The sequence below is a fragment of the Rhineura floridana genome, chromosome 5 (assembly GCF_030035675.1).
Source record: "Rhineura floridana isolate rRhiFlo1 chromosome 5, rRhiFlo1.hap2, whole genome shotgun sequence".
Lineage (NCBI taxonomy): Eukaryota > Metazoa > Chordata > Lepidosauria > Squamata > Rhineuridae > Rhineura > Rhineura floridana.
In genome coordinates, this window is record NC_084484.1 from 77,368,302 (window position 1) to 77,385,367 (window position 17,066).

At 40.5% G+C, this 17,066-nt stretch overlaps 2 protein-coding genes and 1 non-coding gene across 5 annotated transcripts in view; 1 reads left to right on the plus strand and 2 right to left on the minus strand.

The window, feature by feature from the left end:
• The window catches only part of RS1 (retinoschisin 1), a 43,819-nt gene extending 43,652 nt beyond the window's left edge, over window positions 1-167 (minus strand). Inside the window, exon 1 of the mRNA XM_061629439.1 lies at window positions 54-167. The gene's annotated coding sequence lies outside the window, so the exon portion shown is untranslated. The remainder of the gene's footprint in view (window positions 1-53) is intronic.
• PPEF1 (protein phosphatase with EF-hand domain 1) overlaps window positions 1-17,066 on the plus strand; it is a 60,289-nt gene that overhangs the window by 299 nt on the left and 42,924 nt on the right. For 2 of the 3 annotated variants that reach the window (XM_061629435.1, XM_061629436.1), the window contains exons 2-3: window positions 7,704-7,763; window positions 11,300-11,506. In XM_061629435.1, coding sequence (XP_061485419.1) covers window positions 11,455-11,506 — 52 coding nt within the window. In that variant the 5' untranslated portion in view covers window positions 7,704-7,763; window positions 11,300-11,454. Of the gene's footprint in view, window positions 1-5,755; window positions 5,809-7,703; window positions 7,764-11,299; window positions 11,507-17,066 lie in introns of those variants that run through there. The other variant, XM_061629437.1, reaches the window with a different exon arrangement.
• Window positions 123-195, minus strand: TRNAV-UAC (transfer RNA valine (anticodon UAC)). Its single transcript has one exon. It is a non-coding gene; the product is annotated as a tRNA-Val (tRNA).

Consider the following 17,066-nt stretch of genomic DNA (forward strand, 5'->3'; position numbering starts at 1 on the left):
GGGATTGGAGAAATGAGATGGAATTTCTGCAACATCCTGGCCATAACACTTACGGTTTAGAGTAGACCGAGTTTAGCTGTAGAAAAAAGAAGGGGAGGAACATTAGGGGGGGAAAACTTCAGTGGTTCCACTGGGGCTCGAACCCAGGACCTTCTGCGTGTAAAGCAGACGTGATAACCACTACACTATGGAACCTTCACGGTTGTTTTGTTTTGTTACAAGTGGAGGTCCTCCTGGTTTGCTGTTGCTATTTCCTGAAACGCCATAAGCTCCGCCCTGTGCAAGTGGAGACACCGGCAGAATGAGACCGCAAAGAACTAAACGAGGAATCGCTTTACAGAGCCCTTCACATTTCACCCAGTACTTTGGTAGAAACCCGCTTTTACATTCCTAGTGTTTGGTGTTTACCAAAAATAACTTTCACTTATGAGATGCTGCTTCCATCCTTCCCTTACACTACTTCCTGAATGAATGAATAAGTGCATCCCCAACAGGAATACGAAATCCCAAACACGCCAACTGGCGCAAGGATTCCGACTGTCGTTCGCGGTCACACAGATAATTTGTCTCATTATTAGGAGGAGAGCAAGAGATGAATGTCGGTCGACCAGTCCTAGTACGCAATAGTAATAATTATAGTTTTATAGGGAAGCCAAATTATGTCTACTCAGAAGTAAGTTCTTGGAATTCAGTGGGGCTTACTTTCTTGTAAACAGGGTTAGGATTGCAGCTTTCATGCCTCAGCTAGTGCCAACAACAAAAAATTATGGGGGGGCACAGACATCAGGAAAAAATTCGGGGTGCACAGAAGGGCGCTTATCCCCCTGCCCTCCTTGGTGCCGCACCTGGCTAGGGCTGGCTTCAGGGAAAAGCAAAGCTGTCGCCAGTCACTACACCTTCCATCCGCCATGGTGAGAAAAGGTCATTTCACCTTTCGAAAGATAAAAACTGCACCTGTTAAATTTCACACTAGCGTCCAGCTGTTCAAGGTGCAGAATCCTCTGGGTATGAAAGGAATTCTGAACCTTTTATAAGCTACTTGCCATTAGAGGAAGTAGAGTTGACAAGTTTGAAGGAGCTCATGCCATGAAAAGTTTTGCAGGTCAAGTGCTGTTAAAGGCAAATTATTATTATTATTATTATTATTATTATTATTATTATTATTATTATTATTATTAATAATAATAATAATAATAATATTAATAATAATAATAGGGCTGGACTATTTTTTTCTGGGTGATTTGGCAACCATGAGAGGTTCTCTGAGAACAAACGAATATTCTAGCTTTCACATGCCCCAGGATATTTCCTGCACCTTTATGTAAATAAGAGGTAAAACCAGATTACAATACGAAATAGGTTACAGAAAAGTCAGTGGTATCAAAGAACAGCATTTCCTTTTTGTTTTATTTTTTAAAGGACCATATTAGAAAATAGTTAAATGCTTAGCTACAGTGTTGGCTTGATCATCTGCATATCATAATGAAAGAAATTAAACTAAAAGGTAATTTTATCAAATTTACAAAAATCAAGTTTAAATACAACAGTACCTTGATACTGCCATGGGAATAAAATGTTCTGATGCATCAACAGAGCAAGGGAAAGCCATTCGCCAAAAGAGGTATGCACATGAGGACCATCCTTAAGGGCCTTAAATTAAAAACGTCCTATGTGTGCAAAAAATGCAAGAACATGTTTGAGGATTACTGTTGACATTTTTCCTTCACTTTTTTTTAGTCCTCAAAAGTATTGTACAATACAATAAAATAAGGAAAATCTGTGAGACGGTTCCATAATTGATCTGGGCACATGCCCAGACTAGTAGTGTCAGGCCAAAATGTACCCAAGTCTTTTGCAACAGCAATGGAAGCACTTTTGAAAACTAATTTTGGCTTTTTGAAATGCTGCAGGAATGGGAAAAGAGCTACAAAAGCTTGCAAAACTCTGCAGATCAGAGGCAATAACATGGATGATGATGGTTCTCCAGTACTGCCAGCCTTGTTAGAATACTATAATCACAGTTTGGTTCTAGTCCTCATTAGTACGGCTGAAAACAGTTCTTTTCACCTTTGCTGCCTCTTCCTTAAATTATCACCCTACTGAAGCAGAAGGGGGGCTTGTGCCACCTAGTGGTCAGGAGAAAATCAGTGCAGTTGTTCCACAGAAAGAATAATCCTTCTGTGTTTGGACTAGGGATAGAAAGATCTGTTAATTTTGGTTGTCTCAAGTTTCTCATGTTTTTAATCTTAAATTTGGTTCTCCACATTTCTGCAGCAATGTGCGGATTTTAAAAAAATTATCAAGAAAATTATTCAGCATTTTAGTGCAAATTTCTCCTAATGAACACATTTTTGTATGCAGTTTTGATTAATGTACATACTTTGCAAGCATTTCTAGTAATATAATGCTTTTTTGGTGTTATTTTCACCCATATGTGCATTTTCCCTTAATGTATGTATTTTTATGAGCACCGGTTGGTTGGCAAATTGGATCACAAAATCTGGGTAAGTGTGAATTTTGAAAGATGGCTGCATTTCGGTTCTCATATTGCTTCAGAAAGTACAAATTTGAGAAATTTGGCTTTAAATGTGAACTGAATCATATTTCTCGCCCATTCCTAGTTTAGACTTTCAGAAAAGCCTGGAGTGCGGATGCAGGCCAAGGTGCTCACTCCTGATATACCAGAGATTTTATTTCCAGTTGTACATTCATGGAAAGGCGTATTATTGGGACTTAGTAAACAAGGAGACCTGGGCTTCGAGACTAACAAATGTCTACCAGCAGTATCACATTTCAGAACAGATCTTAACTCCATTTAATAGAATCAAGCTGCGGGAAGCAATTTACGGGCACTGTTCATGGATGGACAGACTAGCAATTATTAACACAAAATTTTCCAAGTGGTTTGGTATATTCAAACACGACCGCATGTGGGCAAGATACCTGACATATCCTATATCAGTCCATCTGAGACAAGCCTTTACGGCATTCAGGTTTCAGACAATGCCGAGCGCAGTCCTGCTCGGACGTTACCAACAGATACCCTGGGAGCAACAATTGTGTATCTGTGGACCACCCGTGGTGGAAGATTTACCCCACTATTTGCTGGAATGCCCCTTATATCTGCATCCTAGGACCAAATTTTTAAGTGAACTGTTAACACACCAGGGAACCCCCCCCCAAAAGCACCTTATGCCCTTTCTTCTATCTGATAACGATTCTGCAGTCACATATAGAGTTGCCCATTTTGCCATAGCAGCACAAAAACTCCAGGCCAAACATGTTGCGGAACTGGACTTCGCCAAAGGACAATAATATATGTACAATCTATTACCTGGCTTGGGGTTAATGGGTTTTTACTGAATGCATTGAAACACCTTCTGATACCTTGTTTATTGTAGACATCTATGTATATTGTTGGTCTTAATGACGTGAGTCAATGTTTTACCTATGTTGCGATGGCTTATAGCTATGCAAATAAAATTTTACTACTTACTACTTAGTAAACAAGGAAATAGATATAGATTTACATATAAACACTAACAGGCAAAAAAAAACCTTGCAGTTTAAGAACGTACCTATAGCCCACAGATATTTCTATCAAACTTTAAAAAGCAGGGAAATTGGGCAGCTATAGTGAATGCACCAGGGGAAGAGGAGACCTGACCTCTGAGATATTGTACTGCCCTACAAATTTGTAAAAATGTAAGCACAATTTGGTCTTTCACAATCCAATCCACTTCCTCCGTAGCTTGGAAGAATTTGGGAACATGCGCCTCTGAGAAGTATGGTGAGTGGTGGCAATACCTGCCATCTCCAAAGATAGAGAATTACATTTTTGTATGTTTGTTTGTGTTCTTCTTACTTTGCTTTTTTCTGTGTTACTATTGTTTCTATAGAGAATCTAATCTAGATCATTATATTTCTTTCATTATTCATCCTAGAAATCTGTGTCAAATTTATTTTTATTAATTTCAAAGTCTTTTTATTAGTCAATGTCATATGGTGAAGACAGCCTTTTGTGTGTCAAACTGAAGGTTATGTTCTATTTCTATTTTGGGTGCAGTTGAATCTGAACTCAGTTTGATGTAAAATCAGACTGATTACAGTATGTTGCCACTTAAGCAATGACTGTAGCTGGTGGAAAAAACAAACTTGGCTTGCCCAAGATGCATGTTGTCAGCCTGCTATGCTTCAACCTTTTCACTTAAGGAAAGGTGGGCATGGTCAATTAAAAACTTAGAGCACACCTTGAAATTTGCTAAAATATATTTCACCTTCCACTGTTTTATCTTGTGCAAATTGAGACACTCGCCCTGTCCATTGGAGACTATTCTGCAGAATAGTCAGTGCCATTATTACACAATTGTTTTTGGAATTTGTTTAGTGTAAATTTTGCAAAATGTTGCTGTACTTCACATATTCATAGAAACAGAAGCAAAAGAAAATGATTTACTATAGGAAACTTCACTAAAATTGCAAAGTAAATCAAACATATTTAAAGTGACTCTCTGAACTATATCAACTGTCTTAATAGTGTTGCTTCTTCCCTGCTAAAACAGGATCAGCACAGCACATGTCTTGTCTCTGTTATTTGGGCTGTTGCCACCACTCACCATATGCTCAGAGGCACATGTTCCCAAATTTTTGCAAGCTACACAGGAAGTGGATTGGACCGTGAAAGACCAAATTGTGTTTACATTTTGACAAATTTGTAAGGCAGTCCAATATCTCAAACAGGAGGTCAGGTCTCCTGCTCCTCTAGTGCATTCACTATAGCTGTCCAATTTCCCTGCTTTTTAAAGTTTGATAGAAATATTGGTTGACTATAGGTACATTCTTAAACCCCAAGTTTTTTTTTTGCCAATTAGTGATTTCCCCTGCTTTTTAATCCAGGAGGTAAGAAATGGGATCCTGTGCAAGTTTGCTGAGAATGGATTGATCATTTGCATGCTTTTTGGGTTCCATGGGATTTACTCCCCTGCAATCATGCTTAGGATAGGTGAAACTGACCACAGGGGGATGTGGAGGGGGGGAAGAAGGGCAGAGGGGAAGAGGAGGATGAGAAGAGGGGGGAGGGGGAGGGGGGGAGAGTAGGTTTGATCATTTACATGGGGAAAAGAAGGAAAAGAAGGGAAGGAAGGGTAAGGGTCGGGAGGAAGGGGGAGGGGAGGAGATTGGGTGGGCAGGCACTGGACAATTGGGAAGCCCATTTCCTGTCCAAAACAGCGTGAAAAGTATCATTACTTGTCAGGGTTTTCCCCATCTTGTTATTCTGCAGCAGACAGATCTAGTCTCCCACCCAAATTTAAACCAAAGCTTTCCCTGGCCACATCCACACCAGACCTTTATTTTACTTTTGACAGTCATGGCTTCTCCCAAAGAATCCTGGGAAGTGTAGTTTGTGAAGGTACTGAGAGTTGCCAGGAGAAGCCCTATTCCCCTCACAGAGCTACAGTCCCCAGAAGAGGGGCTGACTGTTAAACCACTCTGGTCACTGGATCTCTGTCAGGGGAATAGGAGTCTCCTAACAACTCTCAGCATCTTTCACAAACTATACTTCCTAGGATTCTTTGGGGGAAGCCAGGACTGTTTGAAGTGAAATAAATTTCTGGAGTGGGTGTGGCCACCTGATTAGTCAAGCCAAACAGCTGTGAGTCTGGCTTTTAGAACACTGACTATTCTTACTGAGCATGTCTGACGCTATAATAGACTTCAATGTTAAATTTCTTAAATTAATTAAAAACCAGACATACTTTCTTTTTAACTTTTAAATGGTAGAAAATGAAGGTCAGAGTATGGAGAAAGGTCAGTAATAGGATTACAGGTACTCTGTGAACATGGGTGATTTTTAATTAATTTCAACAAATTATGAGACCACTGACAGAAAAAAGTCCAAAAGGGATCTGGATTTTTTCTCTCTCTTTTTACACTTTGAAGTCTCAGTTCTCTCTGACTGTTTTGTGTATCACCATGAAGATTTAGAGGGCTGTTAAGCAAGCGGTTCTGAGTTCAGGACTATAAGTTTTGTAAGGTTCTGTTTTGAAATGAGCTTATGGAAAGCATCAGAATGACAGGGGTTATTTTCAATTTAACATTGCAGAATGTGAAAAATCCATGATGGCTATAGCATACAGCCACTCTCATGGCTGTATAATACCTCTGCCACCTTTGTTAAAAACTATTTGGCTGGAACAAAGAAAAAGAATTTGAATTTGGATCTGTCACTCTTAACTCCTTAGAAATGTATAATATTGAACCCAGAGCTACAATGATGCAATAAATTTGGAAAGAAAAATTCTAATCTGGAATTCTAATCTGCCAGTCCACCTTTTGCTTTATCCTGGTTCATTTTTCATGCCAACAAGAAGCTTCCACAAAGTTATCATGTGTCTTCCTTTTAAAACTTTAGCACAGGGTAAATTGCTTTGTCAGGTTAAAATATTAGGTTAGGTAAATATTGACTCTCAGGGCACAAGACAGAACTTGGTATATGTGTGGATGGCTCTCTATTTAATACATTTTAATGTGTGAGAATCCATAATGTGCATTAATTTGGTCAATATGGGCCAATGTATAGAAAAGCTGAATAAGCATTTTCAGCTATGACTACAACCAGTCTGTATATTTTTGCACTCATTGTCCGAAAAGCATATGTTAGTAATATGCAAACATTTATCTGATATTTGCTCTGTTTCATAAGGTAGAAGATATGTTTGATGTCAACAAAGTCATGTTTTGTTGTTGCTGCATCAGACTGACATGACCACCACTCTGGAAACAGAGAGAGAGTTAACTTGGAAACTAATTCACTTCTGTTTCCTCAGGTTGCATGTTATCATGATCCCCTTTAGAGGCAACTTGAGATGTAGCTAAGTCTACACCTTTTTTTGTTCCCATTATCTACCACAAAGGCAGACTAACATGTACAGATTAGTCCAAACAGTCATGTAATAGATTTTTGACTGCGGGAAACTTGCTAAGTTATATTCAGGGTTTTTTCAAATATAACATACCCCCTTAAACTGTATTTTTTTTCTGTGGGCATTTTTTAAAGCTGTGCTGATGACATCCAACATTTGGGTGCTTTCAGAAATGGAAGTCATTATGATCTGATGGTATTTTTTAATAAAACGAGAAACTTGTAAATGTTCCTTTGTTCCACCATTCTGTTCACTTCTAATGGTCCTTATTCTCATAAGTGAGATCCTACGGAAATGGCCTGATTACCTGGTACTTAGTATTAAACTGTCTCTGAAAGTAGCTGCACTTTCTCTGTTTTTCTGCTTTAAGGATCATGATGTGTCTTCCCATGCCTATGCCTCACCACACATTTTCTTTTATGCCCTGGCTCTTATCATGCTAGTTTATGCTGTTGCTGAGGAGAAGAGAGGAAGCACCTCCCGATATAAAGCAGATAACTTTAGTTATACACTTATCTGCCCGAGATTCAAGGAGTGTGGTAGCAACATCGGTCCAATACATCACTGTGCCTGCACGGCTGTTCGTAGCTACAGAACACAGCTCTTGTTTGTGGCTGGAAGAAGAAAGGAGCTGTTTGTTGAATCTATTCATTGTTAAAGCAGGGGGTTTGGAAAATCTTCTCTTCTGCATCAATGTAAGAAGAGCACAAGATGTGACCCACTGGGGAAACAGCTGGAATGTCTATTGATTTCATGTCGTTTTCTGTACTCTCTGCCCAGGAAGAAGGCATGTTTACAACACTTAGTAAACCTGTTTGCTGATGCAATGGAAGAAACCAGGTAATTTCTTTGTGCACCTTTTGCTTGTATGGGTAGATATTTTAGTCATTTTTTAAAAATATGTTGGTTGAGAGAAGGAGTGCATGATGTAACACAGATCCCAAGCATGCTTCTTAGGAATTAAGCCCATTCATCTAAATAGAATTTGTTTTTTAATAAATATATGTATTTGCATGGATTGAGCCTGGAGAACCTTGACTTATTTATGTTTCTGCCTTTCATAGGATCACAGCATTCAGAATCACATTGCTTACCCTTAGTTTGTTAGGGTTTTGTAGACTCCATTTTATTTTGGGGTATTAGATTATATAGTCAGCTGTCCCCACGTTCTTCCTACCTACTGAGGTTCATAGACGGGGTACCTAGAGGACAGAAATCCTGCACATTTCAAAATTGTGCTGAAGAAGGAGTTGTGGCAGGCATAACTTGTCGTGGCATAACACCAAGGTGCTGAGGGATGTTACACCTCTGAAAATTTCCTCTTCTGCATACCTGTTAAAAATACATGAGTCTTCTTCTCTGGTGCATCTGATCATCCTTCTCACAGAGTAAGGTTTTGCAAAATAAAACTTCAATTTCCCTTCAAGGAATTTGAAATCCCAGTACTTCTGACTCTCACTGCAGTCTCCGGCATTCTGGAAATAGCATTAAATGCGGCACTGGAACCATTCATCTATTTCCTAAAAGACCCATAGTTATTTCTTTCATGTAATGCATATTAATTTTTTTCTGTTTGTTCTATCTTAAAAGTAAACAATAACAAAACTCCAGCAACCATGGAATTCTATTTATGTTTTCTGCAGGTGGTGGTGGGGAAGGAAGCTCAGAGCCCCTTAGCAAATTGCTTACTTTTTAGTCATCCTCTAAAAATCCAAAAATATCCTTTTCATTCTCCAGTTTCAACATAGCCTTGGTCTTGAGTAAGAATGGAGAAATCTTTCAATTCCATTTTCTTATTTTTTCCAATTTTAAGTTCAGCTTACCACATTTCCACACCAGTTTGTGTTTCTGTTTAAAAATCATGAAAATTACCAGCATTTTAGTGTCATTTTTGTAGCAATTTTGCCTAATGTACACATTTTTGCAAGCAATTTCCCCATATGAAGTGCATTTTTGTATGTTATTTTCACTAATATGCATTTTTACACACACGTTCTTCTAATCCATACATTTTTATGTACATGTTTTTGTTGGATAACTGCATTACAAAATTCAGAGAACAGCAGATTTTGAAGAATAGCTGTGTTTCAGTTTGCACATTGTTTCAGGAAATGCGGATTAGGTAGGTTTGCATTAAAATGTGAACCAAACTGAATTTCTCACCCATCCCTAGACTTGCATACATGTTCCTAAATCTGTCATTCGGATTTCATACTCCCAGCTTTGTTTTCATTTGCTTTTCTCTTACACTTCCCTTCATTATGTCCTCCATCCCCTTAGCCCTGCAAGTAGTTTTTCATTTCTAAAATGAGTAATATTGAGATTCAGGCTTGCCCAGAAATCAAACTTCTTCTGCCCTGAAAGTTTCTCCTAACTCCAGACATGCTGAATCTTGTAGTGACTATTCGGTGGTGAAGAACTGAAACTTTGTACATGCTGTATTGCTATTTCTTCAATAGTACTTAAGGACTGAATGTAAGATTCAAAATAGGTTCTAGCCAATGCAGCTAGTAGCCAGATGAGTACAAACTAGGGCTGTGGGCAATTTTCTCCCTTAGGGAGAAAATAAATCCTCTAGTAGTAGGTTCACTAATTAGCAGTGGCAGTAGTTCAGCATCTTTCTTTTGTCCTAATGCTGATTTTCCCTCTTACCACGCAAGTGGCAGCAGCAACAACCGTGTTGGCAATATGGCCACCATTTTGTACATTCCACAATGTCCCAAAATGGATGGGGAGGGGGAAAGGGGGAGCCATTAAAATGGTGGAGAATAGTTGGGGATACATCTTCAAAATGGCCTTCTTTTTCTAGGCAGGGTGAAGAAAAGCAAGTGCTTGGAAATGTTCTCAGAAAAGTGTCTTCGGAGAAATTTTGGTTCAGTTCTAGACTAAGAAGCAGACTAAGAACCATCCCACTTAGTGATACTACACCTTAGCTCAGCTCTTCCTCCCTGCTTCACCTCAGGTCTGCCTAAGGAAGACCCGTCTTTCAACTATGATAATTAAAGATAACCTCTGTGTTTAGAGACAGACTGCTTTTCAATACCAATAATAACAAAATACTCAAATACCCTATGAGCCACCTTTTTCTGTGTGTTCTTTCCTGTATGCTCTGATCATCATCTGATCATCATCTGCTGCAAAAGGCTCCTTGCATTATCAGGGCTCCCAATCATGGTGAGCATTCTAAGCATCTTCACCTGAACACACTTCAGTTCTTTACATGCCCCCAACGTCCCTACTTTAAACCCACAAGCATTTGCTCCAAATGCCTTAATAGGGTTTTTTCTCACTCTCTTGCTTTATATGAACCTTCCTCTGAACATAGTAGTGCTAATGGTCATAGTACCTAAAAGCATTAGATTGGAGTTGCATGATGCAGCTTTTCTTCCTCGTGTTGCCAAAAGCACAGTCTTTCTCTCTCTCTTCTTTTTTGTTCATCTACTTGCCAGGTCAATGTACTGCCTGAGCCAGAATGCAGAAAGGTCTTGCCTATTTTGAAGAACTGGAGGATTAACTGGTGTCCTTTTGCTTCTTTTCATTCCCTTTGTTTAACCACTTTATGTTTCTTCCTACCAGAAATCTATTTATATTGGTCATTTGTGTTTGTAGCCAGACATGACAATGTGATGTGTGTAACATTCCATTAGTAGTATAATTATTTTAGGCCTATCAATCACCAGCACTTGCTCACACTATCCCTGAGATCATTGTCCTGATTATTATGATATTTTATGCTTTTCAGCCAATGCCTATCCCTTCTGCCTATGTTCCAGCAACTTTGGGGCTGGTAGTTCTTGAGACAGCGTGTGACACAGGGAAGCACAAAGCTCTCTTTCGCAATTTACAAGTCCTAGTTTAACTGTATGAGCATACTCTCTTTGATCTAGAGAAGGGCCCAGGCCAGCAACTCGTTCTTCAGAATGTTGCATGTTCTCCTTTAAGACTGATTGGCTTCAGCAGATCTCAATCCTTCTGATTGGCTTCAGCAGATCTCAGATGATTTGGACAATAGCTACATAGATACAGCGCTGTACATTTCTATAAATATCCTCAAGCATGATTTACAATTTAGCTTCAATGTTTTCCTTTATAGTAATGGGTTTGGAGCCTGGCTAAGCCCCAGTCCCCCTGCCCCTGGATCTCCAGAATGTACTCTTCCTCACTCTCCACCCTCTGCTTGAGCCCTGGTCACCTGTGCTTGGCCATCAGGGCCAATGGTTTGAGTGAAGTGTCTAGTGTTTACTAGAAAATCTCTCTGTGCTATGCACTGCCTTCACTGGGGCATAGATAACCTGGTTAATTATTTCTGTTGCGTAGCACTTCAGTGGCTAATAATATGATATTTATTTTTGTCGTGCTTTGTTCTCTCTTATTAGGGCCAATGGAAGGAGTCATTTTCTCTGGGATTCATTGTTTATTGTTGTATATTGAGATGAATATAAAGATGGTATGACTGGCAACCCCAGCGATTTGAAGAAACCCATCACCTATGAGGAAAAATTAAATCAGCAATCCAGTCTCAACTGAAATCATGGGATGTGGCACTTCTATTACAAGGAGCCAGGTGAACAAATCAGAAAGAGGTAAAACCTGTCTGTGGAATTTTCATTCTGTGGAATGATAATTAAAGAACCCTACTGTAGTGTTCCTTAATTTGGAAGGTCCTGATTGCAAGTTAGACAATCCCAGGTGATTCTACTGGACTAGCAGGCTAGAGGGCACACTATGAAGAAGAATCGTGAGGCGGTTGAGATAATATAGCCATCTGTTTACTGTCTCAAGAACGTTTCCCAACCTGCTTTCCTCCATATGGTTTGGACTACAATTCCCATCAGCCCCAGCCAGCACAGACTTTGTTGGTTGGGGCTGATGGGAGTTGTAGTCCAAACCATATGGAGGGCACAAGGCTGCTTTAAAGCATCAAGCCTTGGTGCCCATTATGAGAGTCTTGGTGCCCAGGGGCACAGTCTATGTTTATGTCTCCTAGTGCTCTTCCACATGTTTGCTTAGACTGTATTTCTTGTTTTCTTTGCAGAAGAGGTTTGACAAAACTCTGAGCAATCTTAACATGTTTGAAGTTTCCAGTATGGGCTCTGTTGTGACATACAAGGAATGTTTAAAAACGCTTGATGATTGAAGAGATTAACAAATTGTAGAAGTATATTTTCTATAGATATTTCGAGGTCCTCCTTCCAGAACACCACCTGAACTGCCCGTTCAATGTAAATAAAGTCTGGAATCCTTGCAATTAAAACATGACATTCAGGAATACTGGCTAGGACCCAAGAATAGATTGATCATGGATTCTGCAGCCAGAATCTGAAGATATTTGGAGCAATTTGCCAGCTCCCCTGCCCCCTGCAAAATTGGGTTCAATGGGAGTTGGTGAAAAGGGGCTGAAAACAAATCATTCACCAATTTCAGGCTGCAAAACCTACGGAGTGATTTTCAGAAACATCATGACATAGTGTCAGTTCAGTGTAGGGGGGGGAGCCTAGTACTGCTGCCACCTGCAATGGCAGGAAAAAAAGTTTCCTTTCTTTTTTCTGTTTTAAAAAAGCCACTACCCATAATCCCCCATCCCCAATAGTCAGTCAGAATTCCTCTTTTTTCCACCCACCTCAAGAATTTGCTAAACGGCTGCTCCAAATCCACTGTCTGAGAATGGGGCATTGAATTTGGTCTGGCCCATTGGAACCTGCTGCTAATGGTTTTTATGAAGACAAAATCCTATGTATTTAAAGCTTACACTGATGCATGCCCACTCATTCAGGTTGTACACTGTAGCCATCTTGATTTGACACTCCTTATCTATCTTTGTCTTTTTTTTACATAAGACCGTTTCTATTTCTCATCTGCACTGGGGCTTCCAGGACAGCAAACAATGCAAAATAAGAGTATAACAGTAAAAGCTGAAGACAAATAAAAGATTGCTAGCGTGTAGGCAGTGCTCTGTTAGGATTTTTTTGTTTTGTTTTGGGGCGGTTTGTTTGTTTTGGACACTTAAATAAAAGTCGTCATCATCATCATCATAAAGACATGCTTCACCAGACCAGTAGACATTCCACATGCTTGATCCATCAGTTTAACTAAACAATATCTTGATTTCCAAGGAGGCAACTCTAAGTAAATTAGGAAGTGAAGGAAGCGATCATAGGGGGTTCAAAAGAACTCCCTCACACTTTGAAAGGCTGCACGAGGGGCTTCTGGTGTTAGAGGGGCTAGCCCACCTCCACCACTGCAACACCAGCATCTGTGTGAAGGAGATATGTCCCTGTGGAACTCTTCTGTGCAAGGAGGAATCTTCCCGCTCGTATGGAGTGTCTTCATGCTCAAATGGTCCCTTTGCATGGAGACGGAATGCATGGGGAGCACAACAGGCACAGTGATGCTAGCTTCAGGGCCGGTTCTAAAGGGCGGCCAGGTTGGGCACTGGCCCGAGGGCCCCAGAGCTGCAGGAGCTCCTGAGGGGCCCTCTGCTCCTCTTCTGCAATCCATGGCAGAAGCCACAGATCACAGGATAGGAGCCGTCCGCCAAGCCGCCCGCCATGCCCACCATCCCCCCACTTCACCTACCTTGCTCTGCTGTTCTTTGCGGCTGCGCGCGTTGCACGCGCAGGGTTGCCGTCAATTAAGATGGCGGCCGAGGTTTCAGTAAAGGACTGAAGCCTCTGCCACCATCTTGGTTGATGGCAGCAATGCGCACGCTGCGTGCCATCAACCAAGATGGCGGTAGAGGCTTCAGTCCCTTACAAAAACCTCGGCTGCCATCTTGTTTGATGGCAACCCTGTGCACACAGCGCGCACAGCCACAAAGAACAACAGAGCAAGGTAGGTGAAGGGGGGGATGGCGGGCGGCTCGGCAGGTGGCTCGAAAGCTTTGGACTGTCTTGCGATCTGTAGCACGGCTCCTGCCATGGATCGCTGAAGGGGAGCGGAGGGGCCCGGGGCAGGCTGATGCCCAAGGGCCCCGGCATTCCTGGAGCCGGCCCTGGCTAGCTTACATGATCCCTTAATGTGTCCTTTCAGTGTCTAGGTAGGGGTGCCAACTCTGGCTGAGGAAATTCTTGGAGATTTTTTTCAAACTAAGATCGAATTTCTACATGTGTTTTACCTGTCTAAATTCACGGACCCAATTTCACCTCTTTAATTCGCCTTTACTGTTTAAACCCAAATTTGGAAAACAAGACCTTTAGAAGCCAGAGAGCACACCCTCTTTTATTTATTTTGATTCTTTGTTTTATATTATTTTTGTTCTTTTTGTGTTTTCTTCTCTTGGTGTGCTGTTTTTCTTTCTGTATGTCATTTTGTTGTCATTCTGTAAAAAATACGAAAAACCTTTCAAATAAAGGCTATTTTTTTTAAAAAAATAGTAAACCTCAGGGATAGTCTCCAAACACAACTATTAGTAGAGGCCATTTCTATCCCCCTCTTAAGCTTGCCCTATGCAACCTCTCTGCAGCTAGGTGGCCAGCATGATACCTTCATACTAAAATACTTGAAATGTAATGTGATGCTTTTACCTTAAAGCTGGGTTGGCTTGTCCTCAGTTTCCTGCTTTTAAAATTTATATTTGAACTGGCCTCTTGCTGTTTTCAGCATATCCAAAGTCTAGAAACTCTGCACAAGTTATGTTAATGTTCAATTTCACCTACAGTTCAGTCTCCAAAATGCTATCACTCAGCCTGTTTCTGTCCTTGGTCTACAGTTGTGTCATTAAATTGAATACTCTCTCACAGAAGGCATTAGACACAGGAATGGAAAGTGTGAAAGAGACCATTTTCTTCATTTGGCTGCCTCTACTCTATGGCATTTGTCTGAAAACCTCCACCCATCTCTGATTTGTATTCTGCTTCTTGGAGACAATCCCTTCCCTTATTTGTTGTAAAACAGTCATCATACAGCTTGTTATTGTTAATCTAGTGTGAATGCTGTAGCAAGAGTCTGTAAATCTACCAATTTCACATCATTGTGAAGTGAGAGCACTAACATTTGTTTTTTAAAAAGTGATGTTTTGCCATCATACCATTTCTCCCGGTATTCAATGCAGCGTGTCAATGTCTTATAGGCTTCCTCTCTGAATTTTCTGTTGACAGCTGGAGACATATTGTCCAAAATGACTAATCTTTCATAGAATTTTTCCTCTCTTCTTCTCTTCAGTGTTGAATGGAGGCCTTCCATGACACCACGGAGTTTTGTGGAGCTGACATTGTTACATTCCAGTTTCTTCACAGCATCCTGAAAGATTTCTATCATATTGTACAAAACATAAATATAACAAAGAGGGAGAGATTTGTGTTCTTCCTCACTGAAATCTGCCCACACAGTCTTCACACATTCTTCTTCCCCCTCTGAAAAAAGTATGTCCTCAATGCAGGCTAACATTGTAGTATGCATTCAATAACAGGCAGAAGTGACAGCACGCCTTTGTTTTTCATTTCTACAAACTCAAAAAAGTAGAAAAGAGGCTCTGTCTTCTTGGCCAAGAAGCTAAACTCACTGTATACCTTGAGGATAAGTGTTTCTGCATCAAAACTCAAAGCATTCATCAACTGTGGATTAAATGACATTTGCATCCCACTTGTATCAGGTGGTGATTAGACTGTTTTAATTTCTGATATACTCACTTGTGTTTTCCAGAATTTGCAGAGGCATTCTCAGGCACGCAAGAAGACACACTGTTAATGCTGAGACCATTCTTCTGTAGAATATTGGAGATCAGTGTTACAATTGTCTCCCTTGTCTCATCATTGTCATTGTAAAAATCAAGCAAGCCATGCTTAATTCCCTCTGACACAGAAAAGTAACATAATGTATTGCCAATGCCTTCTCTAACAGGCACAAGACAAGTAAGTTCGAAATTTCAACAGGACAATGAACGCTGGTGGTGGTGAAGAAGTTAAATGGTTTATTAGCAAGCTGTTTACATCAAACTCATTTGCAAGCAGTAAAACACTAAAACGAAACTAATAGCTAGCAAGTCTTTGCCCCCCCCCTCTTTACTCTTATCTTACATGTGCTGGCTGGAAGCCCCACAAACAGCACAGCAAGGATTCTTGTCTGGGAGGGGTCACAACTCTTGAGTCTTCTTGATGTTGCTTCTTGATGGTTTCCTGAAGGCTTCTTCCTCTTAAGGATTAATCTCTCTGATCTAGGGGTCCTGTATTTATACCCCAAATACCCCCTGGGAGGGAGCAACTTACCCCTATTAGATCATTATCTTCCCATCATCCAGGTTGCTGGTTTCACCCTCAAGTGATCTCTCCTGACCCTGTCCTCGTGACACCTTGGCCTGGGAATGCAGCTGCATTCCCAGCTTTTCCCTCCATAGACATAATTGCTTGTTTTGACTATCAGGAGGCTTGTTTACATAAGCAGGGTGAGAACATTCATAAACCAATTAAGTTCACTGTTTCTTCAGAGTTTGACAAAGCCATAAACAAGTCCTCCTGGCCAAGCAGAAGTGTGGGACAAGCTGGATTGTTTTGGTTACTTAAACAACTTTTCTCAAGCTCTGTGTTTGAACACAGGCAGAGAGAAAAACTTCCTAAATGTCAGAAAGTCTGTGCTTTAAGCTCTTCAGATTCTAATGCTAACCAATAACAGTGTGCAGAAGCAATCAGCACCCCAATAACTCAGGGGTATGAGACACAGAGACCATGCACATACCATTTTAATCTTCCTCGATTTACATCCAGATTTCTTCTGGAGATTGGCCATACACATAATTAATGTGAAGAATTTCCTGTATCCCTGGTTGGAGGCATCAGACCCAACTGTGCATTAGCCAAGTCCTTAAGCAAAAATTCTAGTGATTTTGGTGCTATAACATTTTCTGCTATGCTGGTTGCTTTTGTCCACCCACAAGGTTTTTTTTGGCCATTTCAGAATCGGGCAATGTTCTTGGAAGCATTTTGTTTGCACAGTCTTGGCTTGTGTAACTTAAATGGTGGGAAATCCTGTGGTAAACCTGCCCTACTTCAGCTATTGTCACCTGATTTTCTTGGGATGAGTTTCTTTTGATAAAAAATGATGAGATTTGTGGCTTCCCCCCTGTTGTTTCTCTAATTCCTTCTGTTTTATGCTTTCAGCATGACTTCTTACTGCTTTTCTTCCCTCATAAACTGAAAATCCTTGATAGCA